A 17142-nucleotide genomic window follows, 5' to 3' on the forward strand; every position below is an offset into this window, starting at 1 on the left:
GAAGGCGCGGGAGGGCAGCGCGCAGGCGCGGCGCTGATGGCGGAGGAGGCCGGCGGCGCGCCCGCCTAGGCCGGAGCAGCATCCGCCGTCATCCGCACGGTGAGCGCAGCTCCGCCCGCCCGGTGGCGGCTCCGCGCCACGGACGGCGCCCGGGATTGCGGAGGGGGAGCGCCGCGCACCCCCCGGGGCCGGGGCTGGGTGAGGGGGGCCGGGCCGGGCAGTGCCCTGGGGCCGGTTCCCGGGGCGAGCGTTCCGCAGAGCGCGGGGAGGTGCTGGCTCCGTGCCCCGCCGCGGCCTCGGCAGGGCTGAGGGCCGGTTTCCCCGGCCCGGGGCGGCGGGCTCCTGCTGAGGTTTCCTTCAGCCTCAGGGAGAGGAGTCGGCCCTGAGCGCTGCGGGCGGCTGCACTCGTGTTCAATGAAACGGCGGCGCCAGAGATGTGTAACGGCGCGGGGATCCCGGAGGGCGTCCCTGGTTGTGTTTGCTTCCTGAAAAGCTAAAGCCGTGACTAATTAGTAGTAATTACTGGAAGGCCTGCTCAGCCGCCCGGCAGTAAGGAGTTCAGCTGGCGCTCGGCACCCGGACACCTTGGCAGGGCCTTTTGCTCGTCGCGCTAATAAATACCGAATAGCGGGGTGGCAGGCGGGCTCTGCTGTAGCGGGATCCGTGCACGCATGGGAGGGCAGCGCTTCTCTCTGCTGGATGAAAGGCTTTGCTTTTGAGAAGTTTATTATTTTGTGTTACTTGTTGCAGAATTACCAGAGCTACGATAAGCTGAAGCGAATCCGTTGCCAACATGTTTCTGTACAACCTAACGTTGCAGCGTGCCACAGGCATTAGCTTTGCTATCCATGGCAATTTCTCAGGTAATTTTCTCCTCCCTCCGCATGTCTTGGCTTCGGGTTGTTTTTGGGTATCAGTTTGCTTTCGTACCTCTGGGGTTTTTTTGCTGGCACGTTATCATTTGCTGTTGAGTGTTACTTGAGCTGTGGTAGCTTGTGGATAAATAGATTGAGAGAAGATTGGCTTGCTTATTTATCAATCTAGTTTATCTATAGATTTAGTTTAGTATTCTGGCCAATTTTCTGGTGTGTTAGATGTTCAAACAATGGTTATCCATAATGTGGTGAATAGTTTCTTTGAGTTTCTCCAGATTGCCAATTGGCATTTGGAAGTTTCCCCTTCTTCCCTTGCAGCGCTTGCTGAAGTTGTGTGTCATATGTTCTGTTGCTGACTTGTGCTCATGTTTTGGGTTCTTCAGGAACCAAACAACAAGAAATTGTTGTTTCCCGGGGCAAGATCCTGGAGTTACTCCGCCCTGATCCCAACACGGGGAAGGTTCACACTCTGCTGACCGTGGAAGTGTTCGGAGTCATCCGGTCCCTCATGGCCTTCAGGCTGACAGGGGGGACCAAGGACTACATCGTGGTGGGCAGCGATTCGGGGCGCATTGTCATTCTGGAGTACCAGCCCTCCAAGAATGTCTTTGAGAAGATCCACCAGGAAACCTTTGGCAAGAGTGGATGTCGCAGAATCGTTCCGGGCCAGTACTTGGCTGTGGACCCAAAGGGCCGTGCCGTCATGATCAGTAAGTCTCTCTGTCAGCTTGTGTTCTTACTATTATTATCTTCTTGTGGATATTTATTTTGGAGCAGGTTTCTGCCAGGTATAATTAGCATTATAATATAATTGTTTTAGGCTGTGAGCTATGTCAAGGAGAACGCAGGCATTCAGAATTGTTCCTTGATGCTGGTGGAATTGAACAAATAAATTGTAATGCTGAACCAAAACAAGTTGGAAGGAGATCAGTTTGCTTAGTGCACAGAGCCCTGGTGTGGGATGTTTTGGAGAGAGGATGGGATTACAGGTGTCAGTGCTACACTGTAGCCAGCCCATGGCCTGAAATGACATTCTGAGTTCATGTTCTCTTCTCTGAGATGTCTCGTGGAGATAGATGCATTTCTGATCAGGCTTCACTGGTAGAAGGACACTTAGGAGATTTTTTTTTTTGTAAGATTTAGCATAAGGTGTATGGAGTTTTCTCATTTTGCTGAAGGCAGCTCTGTGCAGTGCTGATGGTATTTTACCAGTATACTGGGAATAGCAATTAATAACTTTCTTTTCTAATGTGTCTGGTTTTCCTGAGTGAGAAAATAGCACAGTCCCAGTTGTGCCATTCATGTTGATATTTGAGTGGTGTTTTTTATGTTGTGGATGCTCTGTGTCAGGCAAGGATACTTCCTCTTAGTTAAAATATTTCTATGGAAAAGTTGTCATCTGGCTTTAAATAGCAGAATATCTGGATGCTTCTTTCCGTTTGTCTTTGCTTCCTTGCAGTCTGTCATCTCTTGTGTGGTAAAAAGAGGGAGTAGAATATTGGGCCAGGTGAATGCAGTCCAAAGGGTCAGGCTTTGGCTTTAAAGGGCTGAAATTGTCATTTGGTGCTTGCAGTCTGAAAGATTTAAAATGAGACATTCGAGGTTAATTGGTGACACAGAAATAAACACCAGTGATGAACTTCAGCTGAAGTAGTGCTGATAATCTCTTTCCAAGTTACAACTCGATTTTGGGCTGCAGGTACGGTCAGATTTGGTTATCAAATAATGGGCTTCACATGTTATTGTCCTTTCTTGCAGGTGCCATTGAAAAGCAGAAGCTGGTGTATATCCTGAACAGAGATGCTGCTGCTCGACTCACCATTTCCTCCCCACTGGAAGCCCACAAGGCCAATACCTTGGTCTACCATGTGGTGGGAGTTGATGTGGGGTTTGAAAACCCAATGTTTGCTTGTCTGGAAATGGATTATGAGGTGAGAAGAGCATCATCTTCCTTTGCTGTCTCTTGAGCTTTGTTATTCCTATTCTGTTCTTCATCTGTCACTGAGGAACATTGGCTGCTTCTGCTTTTTGGGTCAGTTTTAATTTTTTACAGGCTTACTGGCTTTTTCTCTTGCCTTCAGCCTCTTCTGTCTTGGTGATTGTTTCTTTTTGCTTTTTCAACTGAAATTATGTCTGTTTTCTTGGTTTCTCTTGTGCAGCTTCCAGTGACTCTTTTGGCCTCCATTCTGCCGTTACTCAAAACTGTTCCCAACATGTCAGCTTTGGTCCTCCTTTTAATCCTTTTTTTCAAAGACACCTCAATATGTTCTGTTTTAGGAAGCAGACAATGATCCAACAGGTGAAGCTGCAGCCAACACACAGCAGACATTGACATTTTATGAATTGGACTTGGGTTTGAACCATGTTGTCAGGAAATACAGTGAGCCCCTGGAAGAGCATGGCAACTTCCTCATAACAGGTACCAGCCACAGAGTTGTTTTTGCATGGGTCTATTTGGTTCCAATTCCCCAGGAAAACACATTCAATACTCTTTATATCTTAGGAGTTGCTTCAGTTGTAGTTTGAGCCATTAGTATAAATTAATTGACCTTGCAGTCAGGTAATGAGGGGTGGTTTACATGTGGAAATACACAAGTATTCATAGAAGCAGCTGCAGTTTGAGAGGGCTCCTGAAATTATCTGGTAGCAATGCAAAAGGACTTAGTTAATGCATAAGTGCTGTTTTACTCTCTTTAATGGGATTCCATCAGCTAAAGGCAGTAGATGAATCCATGGACTAAAAGCCCACTTGGAGGGGTTGGATACAAGGCCAATACAACACCTTCAACCAGGGAAACTGCTGCAGGTTCCTCTCCAAGCACAAAAGATGCTGAACTAGGAGAGCATCTTTGTATGCTTGCCCTGTTGCACCTCCTGTAGGCAGCTGTCAGACACCAGGTATTGTGCTGGATCTGTTTGATGATATGTTGCACTGAGTTACAAAGTATGGTTTTAGAATGCTTCTATTGACTAAAGATGTTAATCCATCTGATAGATTTTTCTACAAGCAAACATGCCAGATACCCAAGAGTTGTGTTTATCTGACAAGTTGCTAGTGTAGATTTTGGGTGTGTCATTGCTTTGTAGACAAGAATATGCCAGGAAGGATAAAACCTAAGCAATTTGTCAGAAACTGCATCCTTCCAGATCCCCTGGTTCCATCTGCCCTTTTCTCATGGTGGCACAGGCAGCTGTACTCAGTCTTTGGTCTTTTCTATGAGAGCAGATTCATATATGCAGGGTGATGGAGAATGTTAAAAACTATGTTGCTTTAAAGAAAACCAAACATTCTGCAGGCAACCAGTCAGATCTGTGCTAAAGGCTTTTCTCCTAATAATTTTCTTTCAGTTCCTGGTGGTTCTGATGGCCCCAGTGGGGTGCTGATCTGTTCTGAAAACTATATTACTTACAAAAACTTTGGTGACCAGCCTGATATCAGATGCCCAATTCCCAGGAGACGGGTGAGAATTTTTTAAGATTATGAATGCTTGGAATTTGCCTTTCAAGGTTAAGGGCATCAAGAAGGTTGTCAAGTAAGAAAAAAGGAGTTACAGACATGTTGGCTTATCTGCCTCACTGGCTGTGTGTTATCTGAGAGGACAATGGAGGTGGGCATAGCCTGAAGTGATGAGTGTGGTTCATGTCTCTTCTCTGAGATTTATACTGGAGATACTCCAAAGACTCTGATCAGGCAGCAGTGTCAGTATAAGATAAGATTACTTGAGGTGCTGAATGGTGGCAATTGCAGATGCAGGTGAATTTAACGGCTTCTCTGTTGCATCTAAGGCTGCTTCCTCTCCCTTTGGTATTAGGAATGCAGTGCTTTGAACACCTGCCAAGGTGCTCAAAACGAGGTGTGTGTGGGTTACAGCCCTTTCCTGTAGTTTTGGCTTTGATATGTGAGAATTGCCTGGACAGCTATGGCACAGTGTCCCACATTCTGGGGCAGAGATGTACCAAGGGTGAATTCGGGTGCAATGAAGGGATGTGCTTTGTGTTAAAAACCTTCTTGCGTACTGTGAGCTCTTAAGGCACCTGTGAAATGGAAATACTTCCGTCAGTGAAACCACCTCTGTGCTTGTCAGGTAATTCCACCAATGACCTCCACTGTCTTTCCTGACAGAATGACTTGGATGACCCAGAGAGGGGTATGATCTTTGTCTGCTCTGCTACACATAAGACCAAGTCTATGTTCTTCTTCCTGGCCCAGACAGAGCAGGGAGACATCTTCAAAATTACTCTGGAGACTGATGAAGACATGGTAAGCATCCCATGAATGCAGAAGCATTAACTGAGGAGAGTTCTTAGTCAGCTGCTTTCTCTAAGGTGATACGTATTTACTGTTGTGAGTTTAATTGTGTAAGGGAATGTGCTTTATGTGATTTGTAATACAGTTAACACTGGTCACCACTGGGTATTACTCATAGGCATGGTGCAAGGTTTGCAAAATCCTGTGAGGATTAAACTGCAGTCACTTGAGCATACTTAAAATATACTAGAGGTGGTCTTTTTTTAAGAGAAGTAAGCCGTGGTCCATGAACCTCCTGGAGAATATTTCAGTAACTTACTCTGTGGAACTTAGCTTCCCTGGATTTCAGCAAGTACCCTCTAGTCTCTTAATTGAGTGTTTACATGCTGCAATCAATATTTTTGCAAGCTGAGGTAGCTAACTTGGCACAGCTGGTCTGTGAGTTGAAATAACAGGCTTGCCAGTGGCTTGCTGTTGCTTGTTTTAGTATTCTGTTCTGAAAAGTTCTCTGCTGCAGTGTGATAAGTTGGGTTTTTTGAGTAAATGTTGAGTGTTAATTTCTCCGTCTAAACATATCATGCTTGCTACAGGGGATGATTGTGTAGCAGGCACTGAGCCTGCCAGAGTTCAAGGAGTGTTTGGACAATGACTGACACATGGTGTGATTTTTGGGGCTGCTCTATGCAGAGCTGGGAGTTGGACTTGATAATCCTTGTCAGTCCCTTCCAACTTGGAGTACTCTGTGATTCTGTGAAGTGCCTGAAGATTGTTCTTGGATGTTTCACCAACAGCTGTTGTGACCATATCAAATTTAGAAATTTGCTCAGGACAGTTGTTTTTCTAATGCTGGAGAATTGGTGGTGCTCAGTGAGGCAAATTTCTTTTCTCTTAGGCAGCTTGCTTGCTATTTTTACAGCTTTTGTTTTCCAAACGGACTCAGTGTTACAAAAGGCAGAAAGTCTTGGACTAAAACAGGCAGCCTGGCTCGTGTGTTCAAATAGTTTGTTGGGTTTTTTGATTTATAACCTGGTGCCCCAAACTACAGTTGTGTTGAGCTTGGCCTGCTCTTGTTCATTTCTTTGGAGAAGATAGCTAGGCAGATGTTTGTTATTAAATCACACACATGGAGTTCCGGTACTTTACCATAACAGTCACATCTTCATCTGCTTTCAGGTAACAGAGATTCGACTGAAGTACTTTGACACTGTTCCTGTTGCTGCTGCCATGTGTGTGCTGAAAACAGGGTTTCTCTTTGTGGCATCTGAATTTGGAAACCAGTGAGTAAATAAGTTTACGTCAGAGTTTTTCCCCTGAAACAGAGTGGTTCTGTTGAGGCCTGCAGGCTGACCCTTGAACTTACTGTGCATAGAAAGACAACACCTCTGATTTTTGTTCAGAGGGCTTGAGAAGAGCAGTTGGATTAGGCTGTGAATGGGGGAATTTTCTTGTTTGAGCTCAGATTAGATGGTGAAGTGCAGAGAACAAAAGGTTACTTGCTGTTGCAGCAGATTTTGGAAGAACTGAGCAGTTGCTGTTTGTGTAGGGTTCGTCACGTATCTGGATGAATTATCTTTTCAATTAGTTTGATAGTTTTGCATTTTTGTGTGTATGTCCCACTCAGAAGTAAATAGGATTTCTTATTAGTAACTGTGTTCCTTTCCTTACTGAATGTGTACTTGAGGGCTTTCTCTTCATTCATGTTTGGACTTGTAAATACTGTAAAGGATCATGCACATCTTAGAAGAGTAGCTTAACTGTGTCTGAAGGAGGGATTCGCAAGAATGGAGATTTTCCTGACTGTATCTGCAGTTAGCCACCTGAGGGAGCCCCAGCCAGTTTGCTGGCCCGAATCTGAATTGAGGAAGCCATGTTCAGGCTTTATTAAATCCAGGAAGTAACTCAGTCTATCTTTCTGTGGGGTTTTTTTCAGGTTTTTGGTTTTTTCTTTTCTGAAATTTTATTTGATTGTTGTATTGTTCAGGCTCATAAATTGGAATAGGGAATGTGGTTTAAAACATTATGATTAAAAAGGTGAGAATATTACAGTAAAATAGACAATTGTGGAGTTGAAGTCCTAGCCATTGGCCTTGCTTTTGGCCTCAGCTGTCAGTTACTGCATTGGCTTAAACACAAGAATATCTAAAAGGCTCAAGGGTAAACAAAATACTGAAACTCTGGGATACCTTGCCAGTGATAGCTGCAAATGTGAAAGGGCTGAAGCTGGGAGGTTGTGGGGGGGTTTCTTGTTCATGGGTTTTGGTTTTTTTTTTTTCCTTTGGAGACCTCCGATTATTTTCAAATATTTTGTCACCCAGAAGACAATCCTTGAAGCCAAATATTAGTAACTGAGTAATGTAGGGTTGCATTTCTTACTTCCCCACTACCTGAATATCTGGTTAAGCCTTACTTAAAGAAGGCTACATGAGCTCTGAACATGCTGACACTCTTTTTTTCTGTCTCAAGTTACCTGTACCAGATAGCTCACCTGGGGGACGATGATGAGGAGCCTGAGTTTTCCTCTGCCATGCCTCTTGAGGAAGGAGACACATTCTTTTTTCAGCCTCGACCTCTGAAGAACCTGGTGTTGGTGGATGAGTTGGACAGTTTGTCTCCTATTCTGTGTTGTCAGGTGTGTTGTCATTAGCAAGTTCCTGTTTACCACATGTGTAAGTGGAATCACCAGTTGTGCTATTCCAGGTTTCCAGAAATATTTTCCAGGTAAAGACTGATAGAAAGGCAAATCTGCAGAGTTGTCAGACAGCTGGCTGAGATTGGTACTTGGCCTGGTAGATTTGATTCCTGTGGCAACAAATAGAAATCTGAACACAGGTTGTCAGCCATTGATTCTGTGATGCTTCACTGTTGACCGCCAGACCAGCTGTTTGCAAAGAATTTTGGTAAAACTTAACATTCAGGGCAGCAGCTGGAGCACCCCATGGCATCTCCACAGCTTTTGGTGTTAGAAAAAACATTCTTAAAGTAGTAATGTGATATATATATATATATATATATATATGTATAATTTTATTTTCTCATTCCATGGATGTTGTTTTGACATTTTCTCCACACAGATAGCAGATTTGGCCAATGAAGACACACCCCAGTTGTATGTGGCTTGTGGTCGGGGTCCCAGGTCATCCCTGAGGGTTTTAAGACATGGACTTGAGGTGAGACATCCACCACTTTAGAAGAAAACCTGAGACATGAGAGCAGTGTGAGGAAATCCTTGAAATAAGTAGCTGAAATGCGGGGATTCTTCTTTTGCTGTAGTCTGAGAGCTATTTTCTCTTGCTTCTTGAGGAATAGAAGGGTTGTATTGTTTATTCTTACAGTCTCAAAAGCTTTTTGTTTACTTGACTTCAACAGAACCTGCATTTTGTCTCTTCTAATACTTGAGTGTATTGAGCTGGAACATTCCTGGTGTCTGCCAGCTGCTGCTGATCTCTGCTGGGGGTGGATGACCTTGTTTTAAAGCTGATCATCCAGAGCAATAATATTGCCATATCATTCCTGACCATATTTTGCCCTGTAGCACATCTGGCATGAGCTCAGAGCGTCAGAATTGGGAATTGTTAGCTTCCCTGCCCAGTTGTGGGAAAGCTTAAATACTGCTCGTGGTTTGATTGCTTACTCTAGTAAGTCTAAACATCTGTTTGCAAAAGAACCTTCTTCCTGTTTACTCTTAGGTATCTGAAATGGCTGTCTCAGAGCTGCCTGGTAACCCAAATGCTGTATGGACTGTAAGGAGACATGTTGAAGGTATGCACTATTTTCCTGAAGCACTGGGAGGTCATAATGGTTTTGTGTTTGTTTTGTTTGTTGTTGTTTTCTGGTTTTCTGTCCAAGGAGATAGGAATGGTGCTGCATGATGTTTGTGTGCCATCCTCAGAAATTGTGGCTTGAGTCAGCAGCCACCTGCTTGTCTTTAGAAGCCACCCACCCTCTGGTCCCCTCGTATTGTCACACTTCCTTTTGACAAAGAAGCAGCTGGCTGCAGCTGCATCCATCACCCAGTATGCTGTGTCAGCTGTACATTTGCAGCCTGAAGCTGCTGAGCTTCTAATGCATAGCCACTTCCCATAAGTTTTTGCCCATAAGTTCTTGCTCAAACATCAGCAGGCAACAGCTATTCTTGTTGGAGGGTACTCACTACTCTTCATGTGTGTGTTGACAACTGCAGTAATCAGCTCTTTGTGAGAGAGTGGGATAAAAATTATGGAACAAAAATGGTAGATCAGCAACAGTGTCTGTATTTTATTACTTCTTTCTGTGCATATCTGTGAAAACACCACGATGGACTAGGACGTATTCTCTATTCAAAAGCCAGCAGTGTGTAGAAGGTTTGTGATTCCAGGAAGATTAAGATTTCAGGTTGGCAGAATATACTGGATTAGGGGTTTGGTTGGTTGTTGGGGTTTTTTTTTTGCATTTTGTGATCTGAAATTAATAACCTTATTATTACTAATGTACAAGATGAAAAGTAGTACCTTCTGCCTTTCTCTTTATGGTGAGAGCAGAATTGCACCTAAAAAGCTTGTAGGGAATCTGTTCTGGGTGCTGGCAGTCTCAGGGATTATTTCCCAGGCTGTGCTTTGTTTAACTCTCACAGAGATTTCCCTAGGTTTATACATGGGATCTAGAAAGGCCAGATTGTTGCAATAGAGGTCTTAGCCTGCTATGGTGATGTGAGACCTTGTATTTAAGCAGAGTAGTGTCTTCCAGGGAACCAGTAATCCTGTGGGAATTTCAAATCCTGCACTGGGTTTTACCTTGCCGTGTGAGACCTGCCATGAATTCCTGTGCTGATATACTGAGATTCATGTACTGCTTAACCAACAAGGGAGGAACTTAGACAATAAAGTGCCTTCATGTTCCTGAGAAATAAAAGGGTCAAAAGGAATATGTTTCCACAGTTCATATTTAAAAAAAAACTGGTTTTCTGAGAAGAGACATTCCAGTTTGTTAGAAACCTTTTCTCCAGTATTCTGGAAAAGAAGTTGGTAAGATTTTCTCCCTCTGAGGACTGGAGGCTTCTGACATCACCTTACAGTTTTAAAATCTTTTCTCTTGGGGTTCCAGAGGAAGACTTAGACTTTTCAGGAGGTGAAGGACCATTGATCTGCAGGAAGCGGACCAGTCTCATTGCCTGCTCTTCTTTTCATCTTCCAAATTTTCCAGGTTTCAGCATGATCATCTCCATGATTCAGAAAGGCTGGAATCTGTACTTGTTAAGCTGTGCTACTCGCTGAATACAGTTTATAGTTCTGTGAAACTGATTCCCAAGTTCTAACTCTTGGAATTCAGAAATTATTTTATTGGGTTTTAATCAGAAAGAGTGCAGAACATTTTCAAACATGTATGTAATCTTTAAAGTGCCCTTGAGGGCTCAGTTGGCAGTGTGGGGTTGCCCAGCTCTGCCTCGATGTTGCAGTTTGTGTGTGCTGCAAGGCCTCTGTAAGAAACACCCAGGTCTGCAGTCTTCAAAGCAAATACTAACCTTGGCTGGTACGTGGTGATACTCACTACCAATACCAAGCCTTTTTTTTTCTTCCACAGGTGGCTGGTGGTGGAGGTGCTGATCACAGGTGTGTACCTACTGCTAGGGGCTACTGTACAGTACCACAGGTTAACCACAGAGAATCCCAACAGCATGGGGCTACATTTATGCTAAGCACTTCAGTAAACTAATTCTAGAAACTGTGTGTAGTTGAAGATTGTTGCCTTTGAAGTTGAGTAGCTGAGGGGTAGAAAGCAGATCTCAGTCCATCTTGCAGTCCTTGGGAAGCAAAACAATCAGCCGTGTCTCTGTGGGACAGTCAGTTCTTGCTAAAATTGGATGTGTATGTTTTAGGGGTATTTTCAGCTCTCTTGTAGACCAAGATAAGGCTTCCAGCTGCTTTGTACAGACCTCCAAGAGAAAAAGATCGAGTGTGCTTGGAGCATTTCTAGGTATTGCTGGCATGGGAATGCCCTGTGGTTATGGGATTCATCTGCCTGTGACCATAAGTGGGTAGGATTTGCACCAAACTATTCCAGTTGAATTACCTGTGGGTGTAGGTGCGTGCTCTGCTGGTTTGACAGATGGGAGCTGGGAGTCAGCACTCCCTACCTGGCTCTCTTGCTGGAGGAGCAGTGTGCAGTGAGTCAGTGCTGCGGAGTTGCCACGCAGTAGTAAACAGAAGCCCAGGAAAATGCTGTCATCCCCTCGGAGTCTGTTAACTGAGAGTGATCCTGAGCTCTGACTCTGCTCACCAGTTTGCTCACTGAACTCCTCTGAAGCTCGTGGTGACTACATCTGTATCAGTGCAAATTGAGATGCTGCAGAGTGTGAGAAAACTGTCAGGACTGGACTGGCATATGAGAATAGAATTCTCATGGACTAACTCAAACTGAATCCATGATAAATAATAAAAAGCACAGTAGTGTAGAGTTCATGGACTGAAATGTCATGTTTTCATAACGGGTTGTGATGTTTGCGTGAAGCTGCAGAAAACTTGTAATGCATGTGTAGGAGAATGAGTCCAGCTGTGGCTCTTCAGAGTCATTAAAATGTCTCTGCTAACTGGTGCAATTAGAACAGCAATAAGCATCTCTGAAGTCTTGTGTCTGCACACAAAATGATGCCTATCTGTTCAAAACTCTCAGGAGCCTGATGTTTTGCATGAGATTGTGCAGAGCTAAGTAGACATCTTTTCATATTAAAATCCGTAGATCATCTTTTTCTAACTGAGAACACTTCTCAGTGTGCCCTAGGGATTTAGTCCTCCTAATTTCAACTAGACTGCTATATTTTCTAAACCAAAATTGTATTGTTTGAACCTAGATGAATGTGTCTTATTCACTGACTTAATTCTGGTAAATCAGACCTTTTATTTCAAAAGCTCCAGCAGAGAGTCATTAAGCAAAACAGACTTCAAGCAAAAATGCACTTGTCACTATACTGACACAGACTTAAAGGCATGCTCTAATATAAATGTAAGCCAATGGAAAGAAAGAGCTAAAAAAGTATTACGAGGTAGGAATGAGTTTTTGTTTAGAGCAGGACTAAGGGAATCTGTTTTGTTTTCAGATGGGAGTTCTTTGTCCTATTCCAAATCACATGCTTAAACCTCCTGCTGGGACACAGTGGTTTATCATGAGAATTGACAGCCCCCAGGGAGGAAGGCAGCAGCTCTGAAGTAATTTGGAAAGCAACAGTGGTCTTTGAAATGGAATTCTTAGAACATCCTGTCTATGGGATATTTATGAATCAAATGCTTAGCCTGTGAACTGCTAGAAACTCCATGATCGAGGAATTCTTTTAGGCTTCTGCTGTTGAAAATTTGTGCAAGTTGGTAGGAGAAGCTGCTATTAGAAAATAAGCAGTGTGTGTCTTGCTGAACTCATCATCTGCTGTTAATGTTGGAGAAATTCTCCAACATTAAGTGTTTAGCCAAGCATTCAGGTTGTTGGTGTTACTGATGGAGTTCTCTCTGCAGATTCAGTTCTTGCTTTCTCATTTCCTCATATAGACCAATTCCTGTTTGTTTTGGAGCTGTTGGAGGTTACAGGCTGTGAGCAGTTAATAGAGTAGTAACAGAGTTCATGCCACAGACTTCTGTTGAAATTGCTTTAGTTACACAGAACTCTTCAGTTTGATCAGAGCTGTGGTCTGTGTACCAGATGTTATGGAGAAGAATGATGGGTTTTTTTAATTTTTCACTTGCATATTTTCAACTGTATGTAAGAACTTTTTGTTATAAACGTGACACAGCAGGTTTGGCAGTGCTTCCATCTAAACAGGGTGGGTAGGAAAGGATTATTAGTTCTTGCAGCTTTTGTTTTGGTTAACCCAGCCTGGGTTCTTTAAGCTGGTGCATCGTATTTTGTGGCATCCTGTTTCCATCCCAGTGAGACTCCTTTATTTTCTTTTTCTGTTAAAATTATTAGCCACTTCTCTATGTCTCCCATGTTTGAAAATTATGGAGAATCTCCTTTCAAGGGCAGAAAACTGACAGTTCTTATGCCTTCACCTCCACTAGGTACGCTGTGGTGCCCAAGTCTGAGTTTTGGGTTGAGTTGGGTTAAAATGAGGAATTTTCTTTTTAAGAAATAGCAGCTGCATGATAACAGCAGTAGAAGTGGAGTTGCTTCTCTGAGGCAATCTTATTTCTCTTCCAAGGCTCCTGGCTCCATTTCCCAATAAACTTCATTGTTTCTGTTGATTTTTTTATTCTATTTTAATGAGATTGTCTTCTTCCCCTCTTAAGACCTATAGCTTTCTACAGAGTGAAAGCAGAGAGCAATAAACTGGGATTTTTGCTTTACTCAGTCCTACTACCCTCATTTCCCACAAAGTTTCCCTATTTCCAAATGGGCTCTTAAGATTATTTTGATTAGCATAGCTCCTCCATGTCTAAGCTACAGGAGTCTCCCACGCTGTCCTCTTTGGGGAGAAGCCAGTACTGGAGATAATAGAGGAAACACTGACCTTTACTTCTTTTGGGATAAAATGACAGTATTGCAACTATCTTAAAAATCCAATTGTTTCTTATCCCAGAAGACTCTCACAGTGTGAATGGAATCCAGTTGAGCTTCTGGAGGAGGATGGAGCAGGTTTAACCCTGAACTCTGCTGCAATGCACACTAATTGTTCTCTGCAGCCTTTTATTGCGTGGCTGCTAGATAGAAATTGTGGTCCTGAAACCTCCTGAGTGCAATGTCTGTGGTGTGGTTTCTGTGGATAGATTCCCTATGTTCAAATTTTTGGAGTAGAATATGTAGTTTGTTGGATGTTAAATCTGGATTCAGCTCCTTGGGTGAGGGGAAACAACTGTCCTAAAGGCTTTGAGAACTGGAGCATTCTTTGAAAAAGAATGTACAAGAATCTTGCTTGCCAGAATCCAGAGTATTGTGAATTGATTGCGGATCTGGTTTGATCATGGTTTGATCTCTGGCTCGGTCTTGCATTGTTTGGAGTCCGGCAGTGGCTGGCTTTTGGACAGCACGTCCTAGAGCGAACTTGTGCAATACTGTCAGCAGCTGTAATTATCACTGGAATTCTGCTGAAAAGTAACTGCTAGACATTTGTCAGACTGTTGATCGTGTTGGGAAGCCTTGCGTTTATTAAATCAGCACTCTCTTTTTTTCCCGTCTCCCTTGATCAGATGAATTTGATGCCTACATTATCGTGTCCTTCGTAAATGCCACACTGGTGCTGTCTATCGGAGAGACTGTAGAAGAAGTGACTGACTCTGGATTCCTGGGTACTACACCGACCTTGTCCTGCTCTCTTCTTGGTGATGATGCTTTAGTACAGGTAATGGAAAGCTGCTTCTTATATGTCTACTGTCTGTCACTCTCAGCCTGCTGCAGGGATGTGATTTCTGCAGTAGTGGAACACATATCTAAGGATGCTGATTGGCAGAGAATGATGCTGATTCAGCCTTACCCTTTTTACATCTTACGAAGTGAAGCTGGACCAGTTCAAAATGGTTCTATTCTCCTTTAGTAATTCTTTGCTGTGGCTGAAGGATGCAATTCTCCCAGCTGGCAAGTATCGTCCTGCTGGTTCAGCCTGGTGCATAGTTGATGGATCCCTGGCTGCCAGGAGCAGTTCTTGCCGTTGGCTTCTGCTGAGTCAGAGCCACCAGTGAAAGGGGAGCAAGGAGATGGTACAAACAGAATTGATGTGACATTTTTTGTTTGCCTTCAGGTTTATCCAGATGGGATCCGGCACATCCGAGCAGATAAAAGAGTAAATGAATGGAAGACACCAGGGAAGAAAACCATTGTAAAATGTGCTGTGAACCAAAGACAAGTAGTGATAGCACTGACTGGAGGAGAACTGGTTTACTTTGAGATGGACCCGGTATGTATGTTAATGTTGTGAATGAGTTTGGAAGAGTGAAGCGTGGATTAATAAATGTTTTTTAAATTGTGATATTGTTTATATAACAAATTCAAAGCATTGTTTAAAAACAAAGTATCTAATTAGTAAGTTTTATGTTTTTCTTTCTCAGTCAGGACAGCTGAATGAGTACACGGAGAGAAAGGAGATGTCGGCTGATGTTGTTTGCATGAGCCTGGCCAATGTTCCCCCTGGGGAACAGCGTTCCCGGTTCCTTGCTGTTGGACTGGTGGACAACACTGTCAGAATTATTTCACTTGACCCTTCAGTGAGTAGCTGCTCCGGTTTTACCCTTTCATTGGTTTGAAATATTCAGAAAGATCCTCCAGATTTGGACTGTAACCATCCAAACATGATTATTCTCTGCTCGTTGGTAGGAAGCGTGGCCCTTGATCATTCCCTCTAATAGATATTCTGCTTTTATTGAGAATCACTCATGCCTCTGGAGGTTCAGCTGATGAGTCAGACAGTAATTTTCTTCTGTTTTTTTTTTTTTTTTCCGGTGGGTTTTTTGTGGGGTTTCCCCCTCTCACCTCCCTGTTTGTACCTGTATTAAAAGCAGACTCATTCTGCAAGCAAGTTGGCAGCAAACCAGACTTAATCATTCGTCTCTCTGCAGCAGATGAGGTGTTCAAAGCTGGTTGTAGTAACCTAAAGTTTGCTCAGGTCACTCCATGCTAAATAGCAGCAAATGGTGCTAGAAGAATTTGGAAAGATCCAGTTTTTCTTCTCTAAAGGGCAGGCAGCTACCACTCCTGCTTGCCAAAATGCATAGAGCCAGCATCTGTTGTGCCTTTTTTTTTCTTTTTTTTTTGTGTGAATACTTCTTTCTGGAAGATCTGAAAGGGCATCTTTAAGCTGCTTAGATGGAGGTTGAATCCTGTCTTGCCATGCCAAGCCTGGCTGACTGGCGTTGTCCTTCTGTCCTGTTTCCCCCAGGATTGTTTACAGCCCCTGAGTATGCAGGCACTGCCTGCACAGCCCGAGTCGTTGTGCATCGTGGAGATGGGTGGCACAGAGAAGCAGGATGAGCTGGGAGAGAGGGGCTCCATTGGCTTTCTGTACCTGAACATTGGACTGCAGGTGAGGAAATGGTTCCTGCCTGGTTCTGACAGGTGTGTCTTGAGCTTTTGCTTGAAAGGTGGATTGTTAAAATAGCCCTGTCATCATGCAGTGCAACAAAGCCTGACTTCCCTCTTTGTTACAATGTGTTTGACAACCCTGACTGGGGAATTCACTGTGTGACTTTGTAGAGCTGTGAGTTTCCCCATACATTTTTAGATTAAAGACTAGTCAAAAAACAATGTATTACACCAGATTTTTTGTAGGACAGACTGTGCTTTTCCCATTCAAGAAGGAAGGCATATTTTAAGAAATATTTCTGGGTGAAACGTTGAGCAGCTCTTTAAAAACTGCCTGTAGGGAAGAGTATCAAACAAGTAACTGCCCACAAGCAGAGGCTCTGCTCTAACAACTTAGCTGTTGCACAGATTTTTGTTACATCCATTACAGATTCTGTGATCTTTGACAATTCAACATGTGGTAAAAACAATCATCATAGTTCAGGTTCTTCCACATGCCTCAAGTTTGATGTCAGAATGCAATCTCTTTTTAAGGAGCATGAGTTTTTGGGTAAATCCTTAATATCAAGAGGGACTGGGATCTGGAATCCATCTTCAGGTTTTAATGGCTTATGTGATATACTAAAGTTCTCAGTCTTTGTTTTATTTTGGGGGCAGTTCTTTCTGCCCTGTAGAACTGTGCAGGAGCTGTGCTTTCTTTGCTATTAAAATTGTGGTTGTAGGGGAGAGTTGTGCCGACAGCTAGGAAAACAAACTGCTAAATTCTTCAGAAACTGCCTCTCAGTTGTTTTGAATTATGCACATAGTAAGTTACTTCTTACCTTCAACCTGCATCTTCTTGTTTTGCTGCTGTCAAGAACGGTGTGCTGCTGCGGACCGTCCTGGACCCTGTCACTGGCGATCTCTCCGACACCAGGACCAGATACCTCGGCTCCCGGCCTGTCAAACTCTTCCGTGTCCGAATGCAAGGCCAGGAGGCGGTAAGGGAGGAGAGCTCTTGCAGGGGTGCAGATCCACTCCCCAGGCACCACATCCCAGATTTTTTTA

The 17142-nt window shown here is 43.6% G+C and overlaps 1 protein-coding gene and 1 non-coding gene across 2 annotated transcripts in view; both read left to right on the plus strand.

Annotated features, from left to right (window-relative positions):
* The first annotated feature begins 13 nt into the window (after positions 1-13).
* SF3B3 (splicing factor 3b subunit 3) overlaps positions 14-17142 on the plus strand; it is a 28400-nt gene continuing 11271 nt past the window's right edge. Inside the window, exons 1-16 of the mRNA XM_021541098.3 lie at positions 14-99; positions 751-863; positions 1259-1585; positions 2634-2806; positions 3153-3294; positions 4224-4336; positions 4999-5136; positions 6298-6401; positions 7588-7753; positions 8196-8291; positions 8811-8883; positions 14271-14422; positions 14819-14974; positions 15126-15281; positions 15953-16096; positions 16953-17075. Of these exons, the coding sequence (XP_021396773.1) occupies positions 794-863; positions 1259-1585; positions 2634-2806; positions 3153-3294; positions 4224-4336; positions 4999-5136; positions 6298-6401; positions 7588-7753; positions 8196-8291; positions 8811-8883; positions 14271-14422; positions 14819-14974; positions 15126-15281; positions 15953-16096; positions 16953-17075 (2133 nt within the window). The 5' untranslated portion in view covers positions 14-99; positions 751-793. The remainder of the gene's footprint in view (positions 100-750; positions 864-1258; positions 1586-2633; positions 2807-3152; positions 3295-4223; positions 4337-4998; positions 5137-6297; positions 6402-7587; positions 7754-8195; positions 8292-8810; positions 8884-14270; positions 14423-14818; positions 14975-15125; positions 15282-15952; positions 16097-16952; positions 17076-17142) is intronic.
* Positions 4491-4570, plus strand: LOC116184068 (small nucleolar RNA SNORD111). The gene has a single exon (XR_004148797.1). It is a non-coding gene; the product is annotated as a small nucleolar RNA SNORD111 (small nucleolar RNA).

Source organism: Lonchura striata, chromosome 11 (genome assembly GCF_050655825.1).
Source record: "Lonchura striata isolate lonStrDom1 chromosome 11, ASM5065582v1, whole genome shotgun sequence".
Taxonomy (NCBI): Eukaryota; Metazoa; Chordata; class Aves; order Passeriformes; family Estrildidae; genus Lonchura; species Lonchura striata.